Consider the following 23997-nt stretch of genomic DNA (forward strand, 5'->3'; position numbering starts at 1 on the left):
TGACAAAATCGGATGTGGAAGCCAAAGATCTTACCCAATGTGCTACCGATTTCCCGCATTTTTCTTAAACCTTCCTGATAGTTGGGACCAGCACGGCGCACAAAAATGGACACATTATGCTCGATAAGCTTCTGCTGGAACTCTCGCAGGGCTGTGATGATACCTCTGAAGGTTGCTGCGACGTTGGTGAAATTAGCAATGCCTCCACCGGTGACTAGAACCTTGCCTTCCGGATGCTTCGGACTGCTGGTCATGAGACTGAGAATAGTCTTTGCATACTCATAGGTCTGTTGCTCCGAAGGAGCACCACTGTATTCACCATAGTTGGCTAGCTCGGCAGCGCCACCCAGATCACAAATGGTGTCGGAATAAATGACACTAGCTCCACCTCCAGCCACCATGGTCCATATCCGACCATTGCGATTGAGAATGGTAAGCTTCAGTGAAGCGCCGCTTTTCGCGTCCAAATCAGCAATATAAGCTTCCTCCGGATAAGCATCACGTCCAAATGGCGGAGGATAGTCAATTTCACCCCACTTCGGACGGCAGATGAAATCGGCGGTGGCATCAATCTTCGCTGCCAGATCCAAAATGTAGATGGCACTATCCGTTACCACCAATGGATTGATTTCCAAATACGTAAAGTACAGGTCCACATAGAGTTTGTACAGATTGAAGATAAAACTTGCAATTCTCCTACAAGTGTTGCAGAAGAACATATTCATTAGAATTGTATTACAATTATTTGCATAGAACATACTTTTTCTTATCGGCCGCTACTTCCGTTAGCAGCCTTTTCTCGATATTCTCAATGGAAACATCTTGTCCAACAGGTACGTCAAGTTTCAGTGCTTTTGCGTCCACATCCCCAATGTCGACACCTCCTTGGTGATAGAACAAAATCGTGTCTGCCGTTCGGTGAGAATAGATACAAACGTAGGCTTCTTCACTCTGAAAAAAATACACAGTTAAAACATCAACTCTTGGAACTACAGCCAATCCTCTTACATCCTTGTGTGGAACGAACGGTTCTATGATAAAGTTGCGCAGCTTGCCAGTAGCATTGCCCACCTTCTGATCCTTGCCCTTGCGTTCGTCGACCCATTGCTTAACTTGGGCGAATTTTTTGTTGACGGCGATCAATCCTAATTTTCCGCGCCGTTTGATTAACTGATCGGGCTTCACAACGAGGGGCTGTAATTGACAAAAAAGTAGTCAGCGATGTGGATAATTTCCATTGTTTGGGTGTCATATCTGATTGATGATTGATTCCTAGTTTGTTTAATCAGTGACCCTACGTACTTATTGAAAGAAAACACTGGAGTTCTATTTTTTCATTTTTCTTTCATCTTCGCTTATTTTTCATCGGCCTATTTCCGCCACTTCAGTGCCAATCACCGACATCAGGGAGGCGACTCCACCTGTTCCTATCTATCAGACTCAACAACTCATGAGCCGGGCCAACTTCTTTTACTTCCCCTCCGAAGGAAGACGTAACCAGAGATTTTTCGCCTCAGAAAATCCCAACGACGTCAGCTGGGATTGAACCCAGGCCGATCGGATTGTGAGGCTGTTACGCTAGCCACACAACCACTGGCGCCGTCGTTCATTTTCTTGTTAATTGTAGAATTTAAATGTACCAAATGACAAATCGTCATGAAATTCTGACGCATATATTTCGAAGCTTAGTTATTCCCAAAAATCATATGTTGGCTTACTTTTCTCCCGTTACGATAAACTTAAACATACTGTTAAACACTGTTCTTGATATTCTCTTATTGATTTTGGTCCTGTGTATATGTTTTTGCCATATTGACAATTTCGTAACATTCTTTTTTTAGGAAAGTGAGGAGTTCCCAGGCCAGGGTAATTTGAAACTTTCCTACCGTATGTACCAGAACAAAGAAACACTCAAGCTTCTAGCTCTCTGTTATGTACTCTGTTATGGTCTCTAGGTCCCTAAGGTCTTAAAGATGTATGTTCTTCTTGTGAGGAGCGTAACAGTGTCTATGTTTCGTGTACGTAAGATTGTCTCCCAATGAAATTCTAAAATGTGCCTTCTGTGTAGATGACTTCCATGGTACCAGCAATCACTGCAACCAGCAATATAGTTGTTCTCAGATTATCGTGAAAAGTGGTAGTTTTGTTCCCTATAGTCCTTTATCTTAATCTTTTATTGGACTCGTATTTTTTGATTTTTTAAATTAGGGTGTCATCATTTCCATTTTAGACTGGCTCGGAAAATATTTTTCCCATTTTTCCAAACATATACAATTAATTTCGTTTTCGAGTTATGATTATTCAAAGTTGATTCTTTGGACCACCCTATAATGGAAATGGGTATCCTCATAAAAATATAAAAAATGCGGGTCTAGTATTTTGCGATAAGGAACAAAACTACCACTTTTCATGAAAATCTGAGATACGCCACGCTCCGGAAGGCCTTTCGTCGAAAATTGCGACAAAATCGCTGAATTAGCCGAGAAAGACCGGCATAGTAGTAGCCGTAGCATCGGTTAAGAGCTGGGGATAAGTCATCAAACCGTTATTAACCATTTGAAGAAGCTTGGATTCACAAAGAAGCTCGATGTATGGGTGCCACACACGTTGACGCAAAAAAACATCTTTGACCGTATCGACGCATGTGAATCGCTGCTGAATCGCAACAAAATCGACCCGTTTCTGAAGCGGATGGTGACTGGCGATGAAAAGTGGGTCACTTACGACAACGTGAAGCGCAAACGGTCGTGGTCGAAGCCCGCTGAAGTGGCTCAGACGGCCCTCATTAACGGCCAGGAAGGTTCTGCTGTGTGTTTGGTGGGATTGTCAAGGAATAATCTATTATGAGCTGCTTCCCTATGGCCAAACGTTCAATTCGGACCTGTACTGCCAACAACTGGACCGCTTGAAGGTAGCACTCATGAAGAAGAGGCCATCTTTGATAAACAGAGGCCGCATTGTCTTCCATCAGGACAACGCCAGGCCACACACTTCTTTGGTGACGCGCCAGAAGCTCCGGGAGCTCGGATGGGAGGTTCTTTTGCATCCGCCGTATAGTCCGGACCTTGCACCAAGTGACTACCACCTGTTTTTCGTCCATGGCGAACGAGCTAGGTAGTCAGAAGTTAGCCACAAAAGAGGCCTGTGAAAATTGGCTATCCGAGTTTTTTGCCAATAAGGAAGCGAGCTTCTATAACAGGGGTATTATGAAGTTGGCATCTCGTTGGGAACAATTCATCGAACAAAACGGCGCATATTTGACTTAAAACAGATGATTGTAACTAATTTTATGAACAAATGAAAATTCAAAAAAAATACCGCAGGAATCGTTGCTGTTTTTAGAGGCGAATGAACTGGAAAGTTTAAACCCTCTTAAAGCCAAAAAGAAGAAGACGAAAAATCGTTGCTGGGTGGCCCAATCGAAAAAAGGATAGGAAACCACACAGCGATTATCACATTATTGTGGCTCCCGTGGCCGAGTGGTTAGCGTCACATATACTATCCAGGGGATTCGGGTTCAAGTCCCGTTCTACATGAATGTTTTTACCAATTCACGCTGGTAAACGTGTATTCTTGAATTTACCGCTCGAATAATTTGTCTAGGAGTGCATCTTGCAATGTTGCACCGGGCTAGAGTATAAAAATGTCCTATGCGATTTCTATTCCAGTCATTACTTTTATCTCCAGAAAACCTCTTTTTTACGCAGATAGTATTCAATTTGTTAGTGCAACTTTTAAGCAAACCTTCAGCAAAGCGATTTGGCGATGCTGATGATAATCACGTACTTTGCTTCATCGACGAGTGAAGGAAGATTACAAAATTACCAGTGTATGTTTGTACACGCCGCGCTGCGTGAATGGAAGCATTATAAAGTAATAATTCAAAAATGAAATTACTATGATTGCATGTGCTTTGGATAAAAACAGTTTCATAATAGAGTAAAAATAAAATTAAAACTTAATTAAGTCATATATAACATTGGAAAGTATTTTTGAAAGTATCAGCAAATTCGGTTGGAAATGAAAAAAATATTTAATCTATAATTACTGATTCTTGGTTTGAAAGGTTTGAAATCTGTAGAAATACAGATTAATCTGTATGTATGATAATCCTGTTTTACCCTCTTACCCATTACCAGCGGTACCAGGAGCACGCCGAGCCATGGTGATCGTAATTTTTTTATTTCACTCTTCATTCACAATGTAAGTCTGTGCTCCCTTGGCCGAGTGGTTAGCGTCATAACTAACATGCCGGGTGTTCGGGTTCGATTCCCGTTCTGGTCGGGGGAATTTTTCGTCAAAGAAATTTCCTCCGACTTGCACTGTGATCACGCGTATTCTAGAACTTGCCACTCAGAATGCATTCAAGGCGTGTTATTTGGCATAGAAATCTCAACTAAGTACTTATAAAAATGACGCAAGTAATACTACGTTGAGACGGCGAAGTTCCTCTAGGAACGTTAGTGCCATTGAAGAAATCTCACAATGTAAGTCAACAGCTTTTATCAAAAGGGCCTTCCTCTTCCTTCCTTTGCTAGGGGCAAATGAACTGAAAAACTTAAAGCCTCCATAATTCATCATTTCTACTAATACTTTTATTCCAGTCTTGCTCCAATCAATGAGCAGTCAACAGTCTTTCTTAAGACAGCGAGCTTATTTAAAAAAATTGAAATTGTTGTGACAAAACGACGTAAACTATCGGTTTTTTGGGGGCTTCCAGAACATTCTATTAAACAGTTAACTCTTGAACTTCATTTGATTCTAAAATAATAGAGCTAACGAAATAAAATAAATTCGTAGTCCTACGCCAAATGTACAGTTGTGTCTTGGACAGTTCTCATTTAACGTTCGACATATGAATCCAAATCATACATTAAAATTGAACGGATATGTATGTGGAGTACGGACGGAAGTTTGCCAGAGTACTGTGATTGTTTCCGAACTTAGATTAATAGATAACTGGTTCGGAGGTCTATTTGCAAAATTTGGATTAGCTGCTGATCAATTGGTTTTTGAAATTAAAAACAACTAAAATGCTTTTTCACCCAATTCTACAAGATATTAACAAAATACATTTCTACTAATTGAATTTACGGTATAATACTCTCAAACGAGGTTTAATGACCAATAATGATAGAAAAATATAATTGATTCCAAAGTATATAACAAAGTTGAACTACACATATCAAATGATACTATTCAGAAAATATATTATTGGAAGAACATATACATTAGGGTGCCGATGAAAATGGTCATCTCGAATTTCAAAGGTTACCCCATAAAAAAAATATTTTTTTGATGCCAAATGTTTCAAAATTGCATGAAAAGAATCTCGACGCGTCATGCAATTTTGAGACATTTGACATAAAAAAATCATCGAAAACCCCGATTTCCTCTACTCCCCCCTTGAGTAATTTTTCGATTTTCAAAAATCTAAAATTTTAACCGCTTTGCTCCATTCTCCTTTAAGTCCAATTGCGCTGAAATTTGGCATAGGGTGTATTTTCGAGGTGGTTAACATTTTGTATAGGGTAACTTTTTAAAATTTTAGAGTCGATTTTTTCCCATACATTCATTGACACCCTAATATCTTCTTGGATGGCACTAACGTTCCAGTGGAACTTTTGCCTTTTCAACTTAGCATTACTTGCGTCATTTTTATTAGTAATACTTGGTTGAGATTTCTAAGCCGAATAACACGCCTTAGATGTACCATGGAGTGGCAAGCTCTAGAATACTCACAATACACAATACTCAATACTCTAGCGTGACCACAGTGCAAGCCGGAAGAATTTTCTTTGACGAAAAATCCCCCTGGCCAGAACGGGAATCGAACCCGAACCCCCGACATTATAATGTGGGACGCTAACCACTAGGCCACGGGAGCACAAACACTCTAATATACATTCTGCAAAAAAATGTATACCGGGAATTCGCATTCTTGAAGAAAATGCTTTATTTATCATCTATATTTATATTAAAGCCTTCAAAATAGACCCCTTTTGAAGCAATACACTTTTTTCAACGAACTATTTAGCCATCGAAACACTTTTTATAGCTGTATTCATGAATTGCCTTCAGTTCACGCAGCGAATCAGTTTTTATGCCTTCAATGCTGTCAAAACGGGTCCCACAAAGCGGTAATTTGAGTTTTCGGAAATAGGGCAATATCTGGAGAGTAATTATGCGTTGGATGAACGTGGGATCAAAATTTGATCGTTCAAGCAGCGATTAAGATGAAATTTTTAAAGAAAATTGAGCTCTTTTGGGAGTAGTCCGCTGTGACATTTTTTGTGCTCAAAACATTATTCAAAATATGACGAACGGTCTCGTGAGAGATATTTATTAAAACATTAACTTGTTCTTAAGGGGTATTCTAGTGTAGAGGCACGATTTTGGACGTTTTTTTCGAGCTCTGAACAAACAAAGGATATTTTTACCATCCATCAATTCAGTATTTTTTTTCCAAAATATATATTTTTATAAAGGCTCATATGGCGTTAGCCTCACGGGGCCGGGAGTTCAATACTTTGACAATTTTTCTTATTATCTATGTTAGTAATATGTAACCGATTACTCGCGGTTGGCTCGAGGTTAGTATTACAAGTGTTTTCGTAATTGGGATGTTGCTGTACGTGTGCCCGACACGGGATACTTCCTATTGGGATGCAGCTGACCATTAATCAGCAACGCCCCCCCCCCTGTTTTAGAGATGAACCAGCCTTTGGCTGAAAATCTCTTTAATAAAGAAAGAAAAAAAAAAAAAAAAAAAAAAGCAACGCCCCCCTAGTCTGTACCTCATATCTAGCGTGGTGCGTCTTTCTCGACTCGAGGAATCCAGGATAGAATGGATCAATCATCAGCTCGTGTAGAGTTGTCATGAGCGGTACAACCTTTGGCTCTTGTTGTATGATCAGTGGACTGCACAACCTTCGGCCCGTGCATCTGTAAAGAGTGTGTGTATGTATTGCCGCGACTAAGTAAAAGTTTATCGATCGGATAGGAGGGATATGAAACGGGGACACAACGAAGGAAACATCATTAAACGTTGACATCGGCGTTTCTGAGGAACAGGTATAGATGAAGCAGAAGATCAGGATCACGGCTACCTAAGATATCCCGGACGGGGATCTCCGATTGTCTGCCTTGTGCTCTCAGTGCTCTAGAGAGCTGAGAGCGAGCAGTATGGAACCGGATACACGACCAGACAACATGCTCGATGTCGTGGTAGCCATCGCCACAATCACAAAGATTGTTTGCTGCGAGCCCAATGCGATAGAGATGCGCGTTTAGGTTGTAGTGATTGGACATAAGCCGAGATATCACGCGAATGAAATCACGACCTACATTCAATCCCTTGAACCATGCCCTCGTCGAGACCTTAGGGGATAATCGTGTGTAACCAACGACCGAACTCATCTCCACTCCACATGCGCTGCCAACTTACGAGTGTGTACTGACGAGGAAACAACATGATCCTATGATTCTATAGTTGTTAGACCCTCCACTCTCCTCTCTAAGGGGGGAGGGAGGCTGCCATATAAATGGAATACAAATTTCTGCATAACTCGAGAATTAATGAAGCAAATGAAACCAAATTGGGCATGTGGAGGTTTTAGGGTGCAATAAATGTTTTTACGAAGGTTAGACATTCCACCCCCTAATTTGTGATGTGAGGGTTTTTTGGTCCAAGAAATGTTTCTATAATGGTACGATACCCCTCCCTCTTCTGGAATGAAGAGGGGGTCCCGTAAAAATAAGACACTCATTTCAACCAAACATGATAATTGAAAATTTTCGGATAACTGAAGAAAAATGGGAAAATTCGAAAACTTTAATTCGCATATGTTCTACAATTACATATTGACAAGCGTTGTTAGTCCATTTGATGCTAACGAAATTGATCTTCGGTCGAAAGTGGAAATGGATTTTAATATGATAAAACGCCTTTTATATGATAATTCCGGACAATTTTATATATATATATATATATATATATATATATATATATATATATATATATATATATATATATATATATATATATATATATATATATATATATATATATATATATATATATATATATATATATATATATATATATATATATATATATATATATATATATATATATATATATATATATATATATATATATATATTGATAAGATCAAAACTCGAGAAAGGAATTGTCCGATTTAGGGCTGTCTTTATTCTATAATATTTTCTGTATCACACATTTATTCCATGTCACGAACAAATCTTGCACGAGAATTGTGTCTGAAAATAATATGATACTATCATGTCGAGTTTTGGTTGAAGTACTGAAATGTTATAGAAAAAATAATTTTAAATGGTAGATTAGAAGATCAATCAATGAACAGTTCTGCGATTGGACCCATGAACGTGCGAAATCGTGGAAATAAATTTTGAGCGGGACGAAGTTTGCCGGGCCAGCTAGTGAATTATAAAATCTGCATGTGATTCAACATGAAAAACTATATGTAACGTTTTATCTTGGGATAGTGTGTTTCAAATGTTATTTGTCTTAAAAAGTTAAAAAGTTAACGGATTTTACAACTACTTTGTCAAGCAACAACATATTTTATTCAGACATTTGGATTTTGAGTTACGATTTTTTGAAAAATGACCAATAATTTTGAATACGCCCCATTCAAAAATCAGAATATATTCATGAATTGCGAAAAAAAATGGTTTTTTGTTTTTAAATTTCCAATCTAGGATAACCTCTTAATGACGTTGCAAGTAAACTGAATGACAGGTCGATTACAGATTATAACATTTGGAGATTTTGACATCTCCCGTGGCTCGGTATCTGTTTGCACTTGGTCAAAGAAAAAGCTAAAAGAAAGAGTAGGAAGACTTGTCAGGTATCGTCTTAGTTCGAAATAAGTCGTCTCTGTTCCACATGCTACTCCATGCGTTTAAATTGGCAAGCTTAGCATGCGATTCCATTTACTCATTCCCGGAATCGAGCAATGAGAGTGGACCCATTCTAAGATAATCATGAATAATCTTTCGCCTAAAAAGTTAAGGAATTGTTTTACTTTTGTGAGGAAAATGAAATGAGTGTTCATCAATCTTTATTGAATTAATAGCTCTTATTCAGGCTAATAGAGTAGTGACCGACAGGCAAAGCATCAGTTATCGCGTAGAGCCAAAGATACCACACCCATTTTTGCGCATCAATCCATCAATCATACCATTCACTGCACTGCACCCGCACTGATAAGGCGATGAAATGAAGCACCAAAGTATCAATAGAAACTCACCGTAGTCTCGAGCCAGGGATTATCGGCGACGAGTTGCGTCCACTGTGTACTTTCATCAACTGCTGCGAACCGACACTTGGCAGCGCCGTGGTCTCCCGTGAGGTGTCGATTAATAATATCCTTGCCGGTTGCTTCGCGGATTGCTTTCGCGGACATTTTTACTGATTGTTACCGTTCCGTTATCTGCGGAAGAAAGAAATACAAAATTGATTAGATAGAACGGCAACATGTATTGAACTATGCAAATCGAAATTCCTCCAGAATTCATCTCGAACACAAATTGACAACGACAAACACAATCCTATCAAAAGTATTCAAAATCTCAAATGACGTAAAAATCATCATTCGCTAGCCGGGTGAATGATGCATAACTTTGACGGCGGTCAAATAGGTACACAACAGAACCGGTTTATCATCTACTGGTAAGTATCCGGGTTTCGCAACAGCGTGAAAGAAAGTCGCGTGTTTGAATGCGCTAAAACCGGATGGTGAATTTCATGTCATCTACAGAATAATATTTCCGATTCACCATCTTTCATGTTAAATACAGTTATGGAAGCATGTTCATTCTAAAGGAAAGATACGACAGATCAGTTTCGAATAGGGGAATTGAATCAGAGTATCAAGGTGGCAGAAATATGATAAGTGTTGTTGGCCAAGCATTCCAGACTGAATTAAATTAGATCACGGATAGGTCTACATGAATAATTATTCATATTTTCTATTCTCCATATTTCAACTGTATACCGAAAATATAGAACAATTTCACATAATTTATCAACAATATCGAATGTGAGAACTTTCGAAAGATGAGATACATTCCGACGGAGAAAGAAAAAAAGATGAATGACCGAAGGGTCATTTTGAATGAATTTAAATCTACTAACTAATCAGAATTGCTCGGAGTTTGATTTGAATGTAAACTTAGTAAAATAAAGTCAACTGAGTAACCAAATGTGTTTTTCCTAGAAAAACCAAGAATTTTATTCAATAATTGATAAACAATAAATAACGGAGCTTTCTCAGAATCGGATTGCTTGCAAACAAAACATTTTATTTGAAAATCGAATCGAAAATAACTCAAATTGTCTAAGACATAACATATATTTTATCCTTTTTTTTTTTCCATGATATGATATTCAATTTTAGTTTGTAAAACCATTTTTTTTTCATCACCTGCGGAATGCATCTCCCTATGATTTTTTGCTTATAATTTCTTGATGACTTACGAAACTTTTACTTTAATCAATTTGACACTTCCTTGGGTCTTTTGCATTATATAAATTTAAAATTTTCCAATATTTAATTAGTTAAAAGTTGTTTGCTAGCGTTGAAATGAGAGCTTAATTTTATTTTTAATTTGTTCAGTGCTCTCCTGCTCGACGAGGTTTATTATATACGACTGCAAATCAGTCGCGCGAGAATCGAAATATATATCAGAAATAACCTCTATCATTACAGAAAAAAAAACAGATGTGAGAAAAATTCAAAGACAGTCATATTTTGTCTTCGCTTGCAATCAAACATTCTATCATAAAATCGAAAATGATGGTTCTTGATTCTGGAAAAACCAACATTCAATTCGTATCGTATTAAAGGGTGTCCCACATCAAATTGCATCACGGAAAACTGTTGTAGAAAATTACCTAGTTGATCGACCCTTTTGAAACTTTCAGACAATAAAAAATAACCCATCAGTAAGCTTTTGGCATATTTATTTCATTCAACTTCAATACCATAACCTTATGCTCGCACCTTACGCTTAACTTCACTCATAAGGATCTGGCGCAGCTTGTTCTGTTCGGAAACTCACTTTTTCTTCATTTTTTCCTCAGATTTAACCTCCTTCCTTCCGTAGTGTCTGCTTCATAATAGTCCAGTATTTTTCGATGGGCCTTAGTTCCGATGCGACGATGGTTCATGTTCTTGGGTACGAAAGCGTTGCCTTCGTACCACTCCAGGACATCCTTTGAATAGTGGCAAGAAGCTAGATCCACCCATAACATCGTAGGGTTCTCGTTGCCGGAAGTCCATCTTGACGTAAGTCTTACAATCCATGATGAGACAATGAGGCTTCGTCAGCATCTGGTCAATCAGTTTCCGGGCCCGAGACTTTCCCACCCCACCGTATTTTGCCGTTCGTCACGATTTGGAGCCTTCTGCACTTCGTACGTATACAGCCCCTCCCGATCCTTGACTCTCTGAACGAAAGACTCGGACAGATTCAACCTTTGGCACATCCTTGACCGAAGCAATGGGATTCCACTTGATCACTTTCACGACACCCTTGTGAACCTGATCACTAATAGAACATCCATTCTGACCGCATTTCTCCTTCCGTTCGATGCTCAGAGCTTGCTTTTCAGATGCTTTTTTGCATGATGCAATTTGATGTGGGACACTCTTTACGCGTTGGACATGGTTGCAACGGCTTAAGAAATATTTTTGGAACGACATCAAAAAAATTCTATTGGAGTTGGAGATCGTCCATACACGGAAGTTGTTTCACAGATTATAACCAAAGTTTTTATGGTCTGTAAATTAAAGTTGTGTGAAATGTTTGACACCTACAAGGTATACGAAAACAGAGTAGGTACAATTTCACAAATATGTATGGGCTGAATAGTCCTGCGATTTTTCAACATATGGCGCCACTAAAAATGAATAAGATTTTCGAGAGGCTCATTTGTTACTAGCTCATGTGTGACGTTTCATGACATTTCGTTTATTTGTTCACAAAATACAGTTGTTTAAGTCATTTCCTGAGAATTCGTATAGAAAATGGAAAAAGGGGAATATCGTATTTTGACCACATTGCTTTTATAAAGGAAAAACTCCTGAACAATCAATGCAGTTGACGAAATGTTTATTTATTTATTTATCACCGTCTTCGCCCTAGCCGTACAGACTGAAAATATTACTTTACTTAAACTACTTAAATTATACAATATTCCTAATCCTTCTTTGAAACGAGCTTTCGGACAGATTCATATCGAACTCATCACTCACATTATTGAATGCACGAAGACACGAGTCGAACGGATTGTTGTAACCATAATTGGTCCTGTGACGGAGAAGTGCCAAAACCGAAGAACTCCGGAAATGACGCGGTGGAACGCAGAATGGGATTTGTTCCAAAAGTTCAGAGCAGTCAATGTAGCCTCGTAGCATGTCAAAGACGAATAAGCGCTGCATGTACCCCCTTCTGCTAGATTTCGTCCCCAGGTCGATCAGCTGACAACGGTCGGAGTATGGAGGAAGGTTAACAGGGTCATTCCATGGAAGATGACGTAGTGCAAACCGTATGAACTTCCTCTGTATGCGTTCAATGATGATTATTTGCGATGTGTGATACGGGCACCAGATAGGGACAGCATACTCCAGATATACAGCGCACCAAAGAACAGTATATTGTCTTTAATGCGTGAACATCGGTGAAATCGGAAGCGTGTCGACGGATAAATCCAACAACAGAAAAAGCTTTGGCGGCCATGATTCCTATGTGTTCGTTGAACCTGAGTTTAGCGTCGATGGTCACTCCTAGATCGCAGATGGATTTGACTCAATCAAGCGGTTTTCCTTCCATGGAATACTCGTGGTAGGCAGGGTTACAACGTCGACTGAAGGTGATAATCTTGCATTTGTTGTTATTTACACGCATACCGTTATCGCCACACCATATCAGCACAGGGTTTATATCGTCTTGCAAGGCGGCATGATCCAGAGGCGAGGTAATACTCCGATAGAATTTGAGATCGTCGGCAAAAGAAAGCTTAAACGAAGAGAGCAATGAAGACAAATCATTTATGAAGAGATTGAAGATCAGCGGGCCGAGAACGCTAACCTGAGGTACGCCAGACGTAATATTGAATGGTCTAGATTGTGAAGAGTTAACCACCACATAAGCGGAACGATCCGATAAGTATGACCACAGCCACTCCATAAACCGATCGGGAAATCCCATGTATTTCATCTTGCTGATTATAAGGATATGCGGAACAGTGTCGAATGCCTTCGCAAAATCGATGTACACCGAGTCTACTTGCCGCCTGATTTCTATTTCACGAGATACAGCGGTGACGTAACACATCAGATTAGTTGTAGTAGACCGAAGCTTCATGAAGCCATGCTGGGTATCAGAGATGATTGGAGCTGACACGTTGTACAATGCCTTATGCACTTTTCGCTTTTCGAAGACCTTGTTCAGACAGCTCAGTATTGATATGCCACGATAGTTGCTGACATAAATGCAGTTTCCGGATTTATGGATCGGAACAATAGAGGCGCGTTTCCATGCAGCCGGAAACGTTCGGTCGCGCAGTGAACGGTTGAGTATGAATGCGATGGGCGTCGCCAAGGTGGAAGAGCAGTTCTTAAGAAGTAAGGGAGGTATTCCATCGGCACTCGATATTTTCTTGGTGTCAAGTTCTTCAAAACATTTCTTCACGTCTTCAATGGTGAATTGCAAAACTGGGAATGGGATATCATACGATGGAATGTTAGTAAAGCAATTGCGACGACTAACGGGCGACACTTTGCTGAACACACTCTCAAAAAATGCAGCAAAAAGTTCCGCTGCTTCTGCATTTGAGCTTGCATGAGATTCTGCATATTTAACATGGTATGGAATACGAGTGAATGATCTTCGTTTTTTCACAAAGTCCCAGAAGAGCGAAGGATCCGAAGCGAAGAACCACTCCACTCCTGCTCCTTCTAGAACAACAGTTTATCGGTGGTTTAGTGGATTTAAAATCAGCCGTACAAGCACCGCAGATGCACCTCGCTCTGGAAGGCCAATAGAGGTTACGAATTCAGAAATCGTAAAATAAGTTCTCGTTCAAAACGAGTCGATTTGAACGATCGTCAAGTGAAGTTGCGCGAGTTAGCTGAGGCCGTAGCCATTTCAAAAGAACGAGTGGGATACATTTTGCACGTCCTTTTGGACATGAAAAAGCTCTCCGCGCGATGGGTGCCGCGTTTGCTGACCGTCGACCAAAAACAGCGGCGCGTTGATGATTCAACAGCCGGTTTGGCGTTGTTCAAGCGTAATCGAGTGGACTTCTTTCGACGTTTTGTGACAATGGATGAAACGTGGATCCATTACCACACTCCTATGTTCAATAGGCAGTCTACAGCATTGCCCTGAGGCATATGTCAAAGACTTAGACGTTCTACAGAAAGAAAATCGAAATGTTGGAAACTGGCTATACCAAGTGTATTATTTTTTTTTCAAATGATGATGGTCCCACCTCATTCCCCTACAGAGGTTTGAGCGGGACGAGTTATCTTATTGATAATTATTATATTACGGTATTTATATTTTTCATTAACTAACCAGTATGTAAATTGAAATTGAAAGGAAAACGGACTGGTTATCTCGCAGACATAGATTACTAATCGAAAGAACAATATAAGCCATTATCTGATCGTATTTATTCCATGGCATGTCGAGAGAATTTCCAACCCGGGAAGACCCTAGACCGATCGGGAATTGAACCCAATACCTATGTCAGTATTAGCCACAAATTTACAAGGGAATTCCCACTTTATCAGATCCCCGGCCACGATTCTATCGTTTCCGAGTTCAAGCAGCTGAGCAAACCCAAGCCTAATTCTAGCCGATACTTCAGGCCCACTACTTATCCCAAGGCATGTCAAGAAAGTTTCCAACCCGAAAAAATCCTTGACCGATCAGGAATTGAACCCAATACCTATGTCAGTATTAGCCTTGAATTTACAAAGGAATTCCTGCTTCACTGGATACCCGAAAACGGTCTGTTAATCGTTTTCGAGACCAGATAGCTGAGCAAACCTAAGCCTAATTCCAGCCGATACTTCAGGTCCTACATTCAACATGGAGTATAAACGTATCAACCTGAAGTCTGCAATGAGATCCGCCACAACACAGAAAAATCTCGTTATAATTATCTGTTTAAAAGATGAATTTACGAGTATTCCAGTTGAGCTATCCCTAGCTTCAATCCGGTTTCCACATTAAACCCGTTGGAACGTTTTTATCTGATTCGAGAAAAATTTGTTCATGTTCAATCTCATGCTTCTCTATGTGTGTAAACGCGCGCGGGCTCAAACTATTGTTTAAAATTAAATTTGTATGTACGACTAAAGAAAAAAAAATACGACTTAAGTTCCGCAAACAATTAACATACCATCATCATCATAGTCATAAGTTAAGAAACACAAATATCCGTTATAACTTCGTTATCTTACATGCTAACATTGATTAACATTGATTCTATACTGGGTTACAAATCCAAATCATGCTTCAAAAACTCTTTACAAATACTACGGAACCTTCGAAGATTTGTTGCTGTCTTTGCTTCATTTGGTAATGTATTGTAAAGTCGATATCCTCTGTAAAAAAGCGAATTTTGGGTACAAGACAATCGGCGTTATTTTACACTGCAAAACAGATTCCAACTTGCGTTTCGAATAGTTATTCCAACTCTTATATAACTTTTTCTTCGTTTCGGTAAAGTTGAAAAAGTCATCAGATAAGCTAGATAACATACCGATTGTTTCATGATCGGAAATTTTGCTGTCATGAAGAATCTCGATAACACCGTCGTCAAAATTAGTAAAAACTAAATCAATAGTCGTCGAAGTTGTTCTTGTTATCCTGGTGTGATCATTTATTCGTTGTTTGAATCCAGCAGCTTGGGTGATTGCCTTTAATTCATGAGACTTCCTTGTTCGACCCAGTCAATATGAAAGTCACCAGTAATAATGATTCTTTTTTGTTCATGATTTTGCATGTGTTGTAACCACACATCTTCCAGAAATTCTAGAAAGTCTTTATGGCTACTACTAGGCGAATGATATATTCCAGATATTTTAGAACTTCTGACTTCTACAGCTAGAAACCAATTGTCCCTGTATGTATTATTGTATATTTCTTTAAAATTCAAAATGTTCGAAATGAACATAGATACACCTCCTGTATGCACACACCTCGATCCTGTATGCACAGACCTCGACCTCGTATTGCCCTCGAAGGAAACTATGTTGAGAAATAAACATAGCTTTGCTCAAAAAACGATTGTTTTTATTAAAATTCCGGGATTTTTTAGCCCGTGTAGTATATCGGGACTTTGTTCGAAATTGATGCCACATTTGTTTCGAAATCGATCAAAAAAACGACGCATCAACGATACAGAATGATGCTGTGAGTTGTTTCAATGCATTGAATGTCACAATGAAGTGAATATAAGCTATTTATAATATAATTATAATAGTAATATAATAGTAATATTTATAATATAATTATAATAGTAATATAATAGTAATATTTAAAAAAAACAATAATTTCTCTTTAACACAAGATAATTTATTACAAAACAGCTCATAAACATGATTCTTACATAAATAAACATAAGGTATGATCATTAAAATGCTCATAAATGCTCTGAAAATCTCAGAAGATTCTAAAAAGATTTTCTGCCGGGCTGTTTCCCTTTCAAGAACTCCTAAATAGTTTGACTTGTACGTCGGGCCCAAAAAGGTTGAAATTTGGTAATTTGAATCTGTTCATACGTAAATGACTTCCCAATCCAGTGTTTGAAGATGCTCCCATGCGCAGTAAGCCCGATGTTTTATGTGCTGTCTCATCCTTATCTGAATACTTTTTTAAGCAGTAACATGCAAAATTACCTCGGATATACAGGAGAGGCCAGAACTGGTATTTTTGATATTTCTTCAAATGCCTAAAGAATCCTAATGCATTGCTTCATTAATCACCTCTGTAGTGTCATCAAATGAGTGAGTGTGTGTGCCCTCTCAGATTATCATCTCGAAAGACAGTTTTTTTTTTAACTTGAATGGAAATAATTGATTGCATAATGCAGTTTCTCCCAGTTTCTATTCGCAAATATAGAACCGAATATTCGGCTATCCGCCCTCGAAGCTTGTCGGATATCCGGTCCAAATCCTCAGCTGATGGTCATATACATTCTGTAAAATATATAGGGGAGAGGGAGGCAAAATGACGAATCGGTAATTTGACCCGTTGTAATGCAGAGCTGCGATTTGTCGTGAGAATCAAGTGATGGTACTCACACAAAGATAATCAACAAATTTTGTGCTACGATTATCTTTGGTGACCATCCCAAAGCCAGTCCAATAGTGTGAGAAGAGTATTATCACAACACTAACACATGGTGAGCTTCTACTTGACAGTAGAAATCCGAGCTCCTTGGTGAGTGTCCTGTCGCTGAAATGTCAGAATAGTGCGACACTCAAAAGTCTAGCTGATGGTTTGGTGTTTGGCGATATTCACAACATTCGCCTCTTTGTGTTCGTTCTTCGTGACTAGGGATGCCAGATGTGAATATACAGTTTCATTTTGAATACAATTTGAAGAATATTGTGTTTTCAGGCATGTATTTTCTTTTCAACTTTTCAGACGGCCTTAACGTTTTTAGCGGCACTTCGCCGACTATACGTAGTAATACACGTGTCATTTGTATTAGTACTTAGTTTGTGGAATAACACGCCTTGCGTATCCCCTCTATTCCGGCTCCCGATCGGGTTTGAAATTAGCAAAATGATGCATTTTGTATCCCGTTCGACTTCGATTTTTTTACCAAATTTGTTTCTCATCATTGCAAGGATACTAAATCAGCAGACATGTTCGCAATTTTACTGATATTTAGTGTCCTGTCTATTCTGTTGCAGACTTATATTTTCAGTTGCAGACTGCAGGGATATGGTATTTCTACTCTTTATGACTTGATTCCCTGCGCTAACAACCCCTTTTTTCATACATTACTTTGCTATTTTCGCGGTTACAAAAATATCTGCCATTTATACACATCAACATTTCAGTTTTTTGTCGAAGGCTTTCACAAAAAATCATCTGGCATCTCTGGAGATGATGACATTTACTCTGACAAAGGCCAACACGAAAATGACAAGTCACCAAGTATTTTTGTATACATTATACATCAAATAGTTTTGTGTACTATGTCTCTCTGGGTTGACCGCTACCGACCGCGCCAGCTGTCCAAACTGGACTGCCACAAAACGCAAGTTACGCATCTGATTAATCTTTGCTCCCAGGGAGACTTCCCACATGTTATACGGTCCTTCCAGGCCAGTAAGAAAACTCGCATCATGTGTCTGCTGCGGAAACTACTAATCGGGCGCGAAACGGCTACGCAATGATATAATGAACTTCACAACGCCCGCGAACCGGAAGGTGGAAATCAGGACCATCAGCAGTAATTACCACATCGAGTTGAATTTTAAATTTGTGTGTTCATCTCACGTTTATTAACTAAACTTCAATAGTTCTGGTAATGATTAAATCTAAATAAAAAGAACACGCCTTGTCGGTTTTCAACCGGATAGTTTTCATGATCCGCATATAATCATGAAATGATAATTTTATCAATATACTTAAATACCATTTCATTCAAAAACCATTATGCTGCACCGTGTTTATTTTAAAATTATATTTTATGTGATTTTTGAAATTATGACACCATAATATTTTTTATTATAAATGTCTGTTCATTCTAACTACAAGAAATAAATACTCGTTCGATTAATCGAATACTGAAAGACAATTGTTCGAATGAATCGAATATTGGCCCCACGATTAATCGATAATCAAATAAACGAAAAATTTAGACATCTCTAACAACAGCAACAACTTCTACTTCAACGAACAAATTTAAACAACCGTCGCGATTGTCAAAAATGATTGGAAATGTCTGATCACTCACATTTCTACTACCATCATACGCCACAACCACCGCTCTCGTAACGAAAAGTTGTAAACAGAGCGATCGGCAGTGAGAGGCATTAGAACCAACCGTCATTTGGTTAGGTGTCAGAAACAAAAGAGTGAGTATCACTACTGAATTTTTGGATCTCACGTGCCGTGAGAGGAATTGAGTGACTATGGTCAGCTTTTTTGTGACATTGACGGTGATGGATTGCAGCTCTGTTGTAATGAAGGTAGCTCCTACTTTTTATTGAAGATGCATCATAACAAGGCCAAACTTTGTACTCGGTAACTCTGCCGAAAACGCTATATCAAAAAAGTGAAAAATAAAAATGAGAAAAATCGTGATTTTGTTATTTTTTCCCGTTTTTTCAAATTTCATTATCCACTTTATGAGAAAAGTTAAATTTTCAAAATCATTTTATACATGATAAAGGTACTCTATTGTACATAATATGTTTGCTTCCGGCGAGTTTCCATAATGAATTTTTTTCAGCTAAATTTGTTTTATTGAAAAAGTCGCTTGGGGGCAAGTTGGCGAACTGCAACATTATGTTAATTTTTGTTTTTTTTATTGCAGATGATTAGAACTTATAAGCGAAAAAAAGACCAATATTGGTCGGACACCAGTTTGAAGAATGTTATGAAAGCTATAGAAGAAGGTTTGTCTGTTCTGGGCGCTTCAAAACAGTTCGGTGTGCCACAGAACCAACTTTGAGACGCTATCGACGAAAATATCCAGACATGGAGGTTAGATATTCAATTCAGCATTTCCATCTTCTTTATGCAAGAAATATTAAATCTGTATCAATTTCAGGATACGTCGTCCAATAAAGGCCGCTTTAAAGCCACATTCAGGTCCAGCTTCGAAGAATTTCCTATTCGTTTGCGGTTAAAAATGGCATAGAGCACCTTTTCAAAGGGACATGCGCTGGACGTACATGGGTTGAAATGTTTACGAAGGCTCATAAACTATCTTTGAGAAAGCCAAAAAATACCTCAGCGGCTCGATTAATGGCGTTCAATAAAGAAAATTGTGACTTATTTTTTCGAACTTTGGAAGATATACGAGCTCAGTATCGTTTTCCTGCGTGTGACATTTACAGTGTTGATGAAAATGGCATTTCCATTTCCACTGTTCCAACCAAGGATAAATAAATAATTGTTATTACATTTTGTTGATTTTTTTTGTTGAACGAATTTCTGAAGAAATGAAGAAAAATGGCACGAGTGTGATTGAACATGCAACGTACTCTCGAGATAAGGTCTCGTATGACTTTCTCCTATTTCCGAAACTCAAATTACCGTTTCGTGGGACCCGCTTGACAGCATTGAAGACACATTGATAATTAAATATTGAAATATTGATAATCAAAGATTAAAGGATAATTTCTCATCTCTGTTGTAATGATCTTAAGGGGGTAGCTCACTATGGAAACTTGAAAAAATAAAAAAAAATCTGGCCTAAAATGTTCTCTGGGATGTCTATTTTACTGTAGTTTTTTTTCCAAGGTTTGTTCGATGTTCCGTACCAAAGTTATAAGCCAATTAGTGGACCTAAGTCTTTGCGTAAGGAGCGCGGATCCAAAATTTAAAACGCGTTTTTCTCGAAACTGAGTTTTGAAAACTGGTGGGAGTTCTACCTCCGGAACGATCCATCCGATTTGGATGAAATAGTTTTTCCCAGATTCTCCACTAAATTTCCTGTCATCGTATGATTTTTTGATATTTTAAAAAATTGAATTTTGGTGATTTTTTTTCCATTTTTTAACGAAAAAACGCAATTTTTTTACAAAAAAAAATCGCTATTTCGTCAAAAACCAATATTTTGAAAAAATCCTACGACGATGACAGGAAATATATCTAAGATTACGTAAAAAATCATTGTTTGAAATCGGTCCACTAGAAAAACTTGTAGACCTCCCACCAGTTTACAAGGTTTTGGATGCAAGTGTTTAACACACCGGATGCAGCTATTCAGGGGACAGTCCAATCGACACCAATTTTTTCTTTGTTTGCTAAGTAATATGTATATATCTAAAAAAACTGTGAAAGCTGATTAATCATAGTAATTCATTTCCTCGTAGAAAACATCGCTAAAATCACATACTTTTTATGGTGTTCATAGTGTACAACCTCCTTAATGGAACGTTCAGTAGAGCAAAAGAAAGTTGAATATTTGCGCTAACTGAATTCCTTTTTGGTTTGGTTACATAAATATTGTCTTTGTGTACAAAAGCTTTGAATGAAAAGAAAAAAACACAAAAAAATTCCGATATTTGAAGTTACAACCTTTCAAAAAATCACAAAACAATCTCAATATGGCACCTTGCTTCACAAATCTCCAATCTAACTTTTTAGTGTCGAGTGTATGTCACATTTGTAGTTCTGATTCTAGTGCTACCATGATTATGCAGGTTCCTGAAGTATCACAGATCAATTCAACACTCCAGAAGAGTTGCTACGGTTTTGATCCATACAGAAACTTTAAGTAAGCTTTTTTTTCAAATTAGACGTTGGTAATATTCGTTACGAATCAGTAGGTGCAATTCAAGTAATAAAATTAATAAGTGCATGACTGAGGATGTTTCATTTCTGAATTGTGAAGGTTACGCGGCGGATTGTAGTTAATTATTTGATTGCATGTGTTTTCTCATACAATTAGGCTGCGCTATCTCACATAACATTTGGTGTTCATGTTCGTCAATTCATCCAATAATTCAATTTTCAGTATAAACACTGAACGATAGGGTTAAATCGATTGATACAAACTCTATTATTGAGAATGTCAAGGTTGATGCATTCTCATGTTTCTTTGTTCATATTTATGTGCAATTATTAGTTTCGTCAAAATATATGAGTAACCGTATAGAACAGAGAGTCTCATTAATATACATCGGATGAGAATTTTGTTCTAATATTACTGAAAAAATGAAAAACACGACAATCTTCAAGCAAACATAATCTTCATACAACAGTTCATACGCATAGGAAATGTAAATTCTTATATTCCGATCGATCCGGACAACACATAACCGTCGTACCTGTTCTTCGGTTGAATGCACGAAGGTAACACCGTTGAGTAATATCCAGTAAAGCGTTGAATAACCAAAAATAACAGACCACTATGCTAACGATTGCTTAACAACAGCAGCTTTGGCGCTTCGGAAACGACGTGGAACACACAGAAAGCCAAAACTTAACGGTAAACAGCAAATATACTCTTATCGAATACTCTGCTGATCACCACCTTCCACGTGCAACTTTCACTTATGGACACGATGACACCACCAGCAACGGAACTGAGAGCATAAAACGAAAGCACTCAAATGATGAGTTTTCACCGAGAAACAAAAATCTGAATCTCTTCTTCTCAAAACTCTACGAACACTTCCAAAGAAAAACACCTCCGAGGTGGTCTGGAATAGAGAGCTTCTCCAACGGACAACAGCCGACGACGACTTCGAACCGAACGCTCACGCGGTTTCCTGTCAACTGATTGACTGAGATTGGCTAAGGCGAATACGTCGTCGAACCGCGACCTGCGTTTATTTCGTTGTCCGCTTTTCTGTGTTTACAGGTCGCGGAGCGCGGTCGAGCTTTAGTTTTCGTACAATCCACTTCCTTTATCGCAGATCCGCGTCCCGTTTGCGTGTGAGAGTCTCGTGCACCAGCACACCTTCAACGCAATCGGATTGCAACATCACTGAAACGGTGCTTTCTTCGCTACATACATCGCGGAATATATGGGCTAATTCATCGCACACCACTATATCTCACAAATCGTTGGCGAAAGCTCTCCCGTTCTATACCGCAAGAGTGGGCCCGGTGTTTTGTGACCTGCAAAACCTGCTCCTATCATGCTATGCTATGATGCTCACCTCGCGCACCATTCATGAATGCAACGTGACGAAAAAACTACTCCTGGTAAAAAGGTCCACTTGATACCACAGCATCCTCTCAGCGTGCCCGAAAGGATTGCCATACAGCTCAGAGTATGTTGCTCGAGGGTTCTCAATAGAAGATGGTGTCCCACTGTCATGGGTTGGCTATAAAAACGTACATTCTTGCATAATGTATGCTATGCTCTCGCTTTGTATTAAAAAAAAACGCGGCTCTTGACTTGGAATTGTGGATCAAGGAACAATATAAAATCACACTTCTTATCAGTTTGCCCCCTAACGCTAGTTTATTTATGTATTCCAGTAGCAGGTGCATGTATATGCACTTAATAAACACGCCATAAATTTATGAAGCACAACAGAACAATGATATTAAATGGCAAAACATATTTTAGGCGTGGTGCATAAATTACGTGACGCTAAAAATCCGGATTTTGGACCCTCTCCCCTCCCTACTACTAAATGATTTTATTCAATTCTAAAATAATACCCGAAAAAATAAAGGGTATTATGCATTAGAGTTTTAGTATTAACTCTATAGTAAAATGTTCTGTTGGCCCTGAAAAGGGCGGGTGGATTACGTGGTTTGTTAGAATTGGTTTAATATGGAACAATTTCACACCAAATCGAAACTTGGTACATATGATGGAAACTACCTAAAATTACAATTTTCATTATAAAATGACCAATTTAAATAACGACTGATTTATGAAAATGGCGTATTGAAAACCATTGATCTTTCTTTCAAAAAATCTTAAGTTAAAATCCATATGTCTGATTAAAATATGATGTTTGACAAAGCTCTTGGAAAATTAATTGGCTATTTAGGAAAGTACACTGTTAAAAAGGCTTACTCATAAATTGAATTTAATTCCAAAAACTTTTATATCTCATTTTTTATATTTTTTTTTATATTTTTTCTAAATAGCTGATTAATTTTCCAAGAACTTTGTCAAACATCATATTTCAATCAGACCTATGAATTTTAAGTTACGATTTTTTGAAAAAAAAACAATGATTTTCAATACGCCATTTTCATAAGTCATTTTATAAA

The 23997-nt window shown here is 38.3% G+C and overlaps 2 protein-coding genes across 6 annotated transcripts in view; both read right to left on the reverse strand.

The window, feature by feature from the left end:
- Window positions 1–23997, reverse strand: part of LOC129774331 (ATP-citrate synthase) — a 69541-nt gene that overhangs the window by 24922 nt on the left and 20622 nt on the right. For 4 of the 5 annotated variants that reach the window (XM_055778050.1, XM_055778051.1, XM_055778048.1 and 1 more), the window contains 4 exons: window positions 9297–9479; window positions 1009–1194; window positions 761–951; window positions 35–696 (listed from right to left, as the gene is read on the reverse strand). In XM_055778050.1, coding sequence (XP_055634025.1) covers window positions 35–696; window positions 761–951; window positions 1009–1194; window positions 9297–9452 — 1195 coding nt within the window. In that variant the 5' untranslated portion in view covers window positions 9453–9479. Of the gene's footprint in view, window positions 1–34; window positions 697–760; window positions 952–1008; window positions 1195–9296; window positions 9480–22085; window positions 22602–23997 lie in introns of those variants that run through there. The other variant, XM_055778049.1, reaches the window with a different exon arrangement.
- Window positions 12048–15009, reverse strand: LOC129774332 (uncharacterized). Its single transcript, XM_055778053.1, has 2 exons — window positions 13141–15009; window positions 12048–13068 (listed from the first exon to the last, which is right to left on the reverse strand). Exons 1-2 carry the CDS (start codon window positions 13414–13416, stop codon window positions 12859–12861), a joined length of 486 nt encoding a protein of 161 aa, XP_055634028.1. The 5' UTR covers window positions 13417–15009; the 3' UTR covers window positions 12048–12858.

The sequence above is a fragment of the Toxorhynchites rutilus genome, chromosome 3 (genome assembly GCF_029784135.1).
Source record: "Toxorhynchites rutilus septentrionalis strain SRP chromosome 3, ASM2978413v1, whole genome shotgun sequence".
NCBI classification, from domain to species: Eukaryota; Metazoa; Arthropoda; class Insecta; order Diptera; family Culicidae; genus Toxorhynchites; species Toxorhynchites rutilus.

Excerpts from the sequence above, each read along its gene's own strand:
- LOC129774332 (XM_055778053.1), bottom strand. The coding sequence starts at position 13,416 with ATGAAGCTTCGGTCTACTACAACTAATCTGATGTGTTACGTCACCGCT. Across the intron at positions 13,069-13,140 it reads TTACGTCTGGCGTACCTCAG|CTTTCTTTTGCCGACGATCT; the intron begins GTTAGCGTTCTC and ends TCTTCGTTTAAG.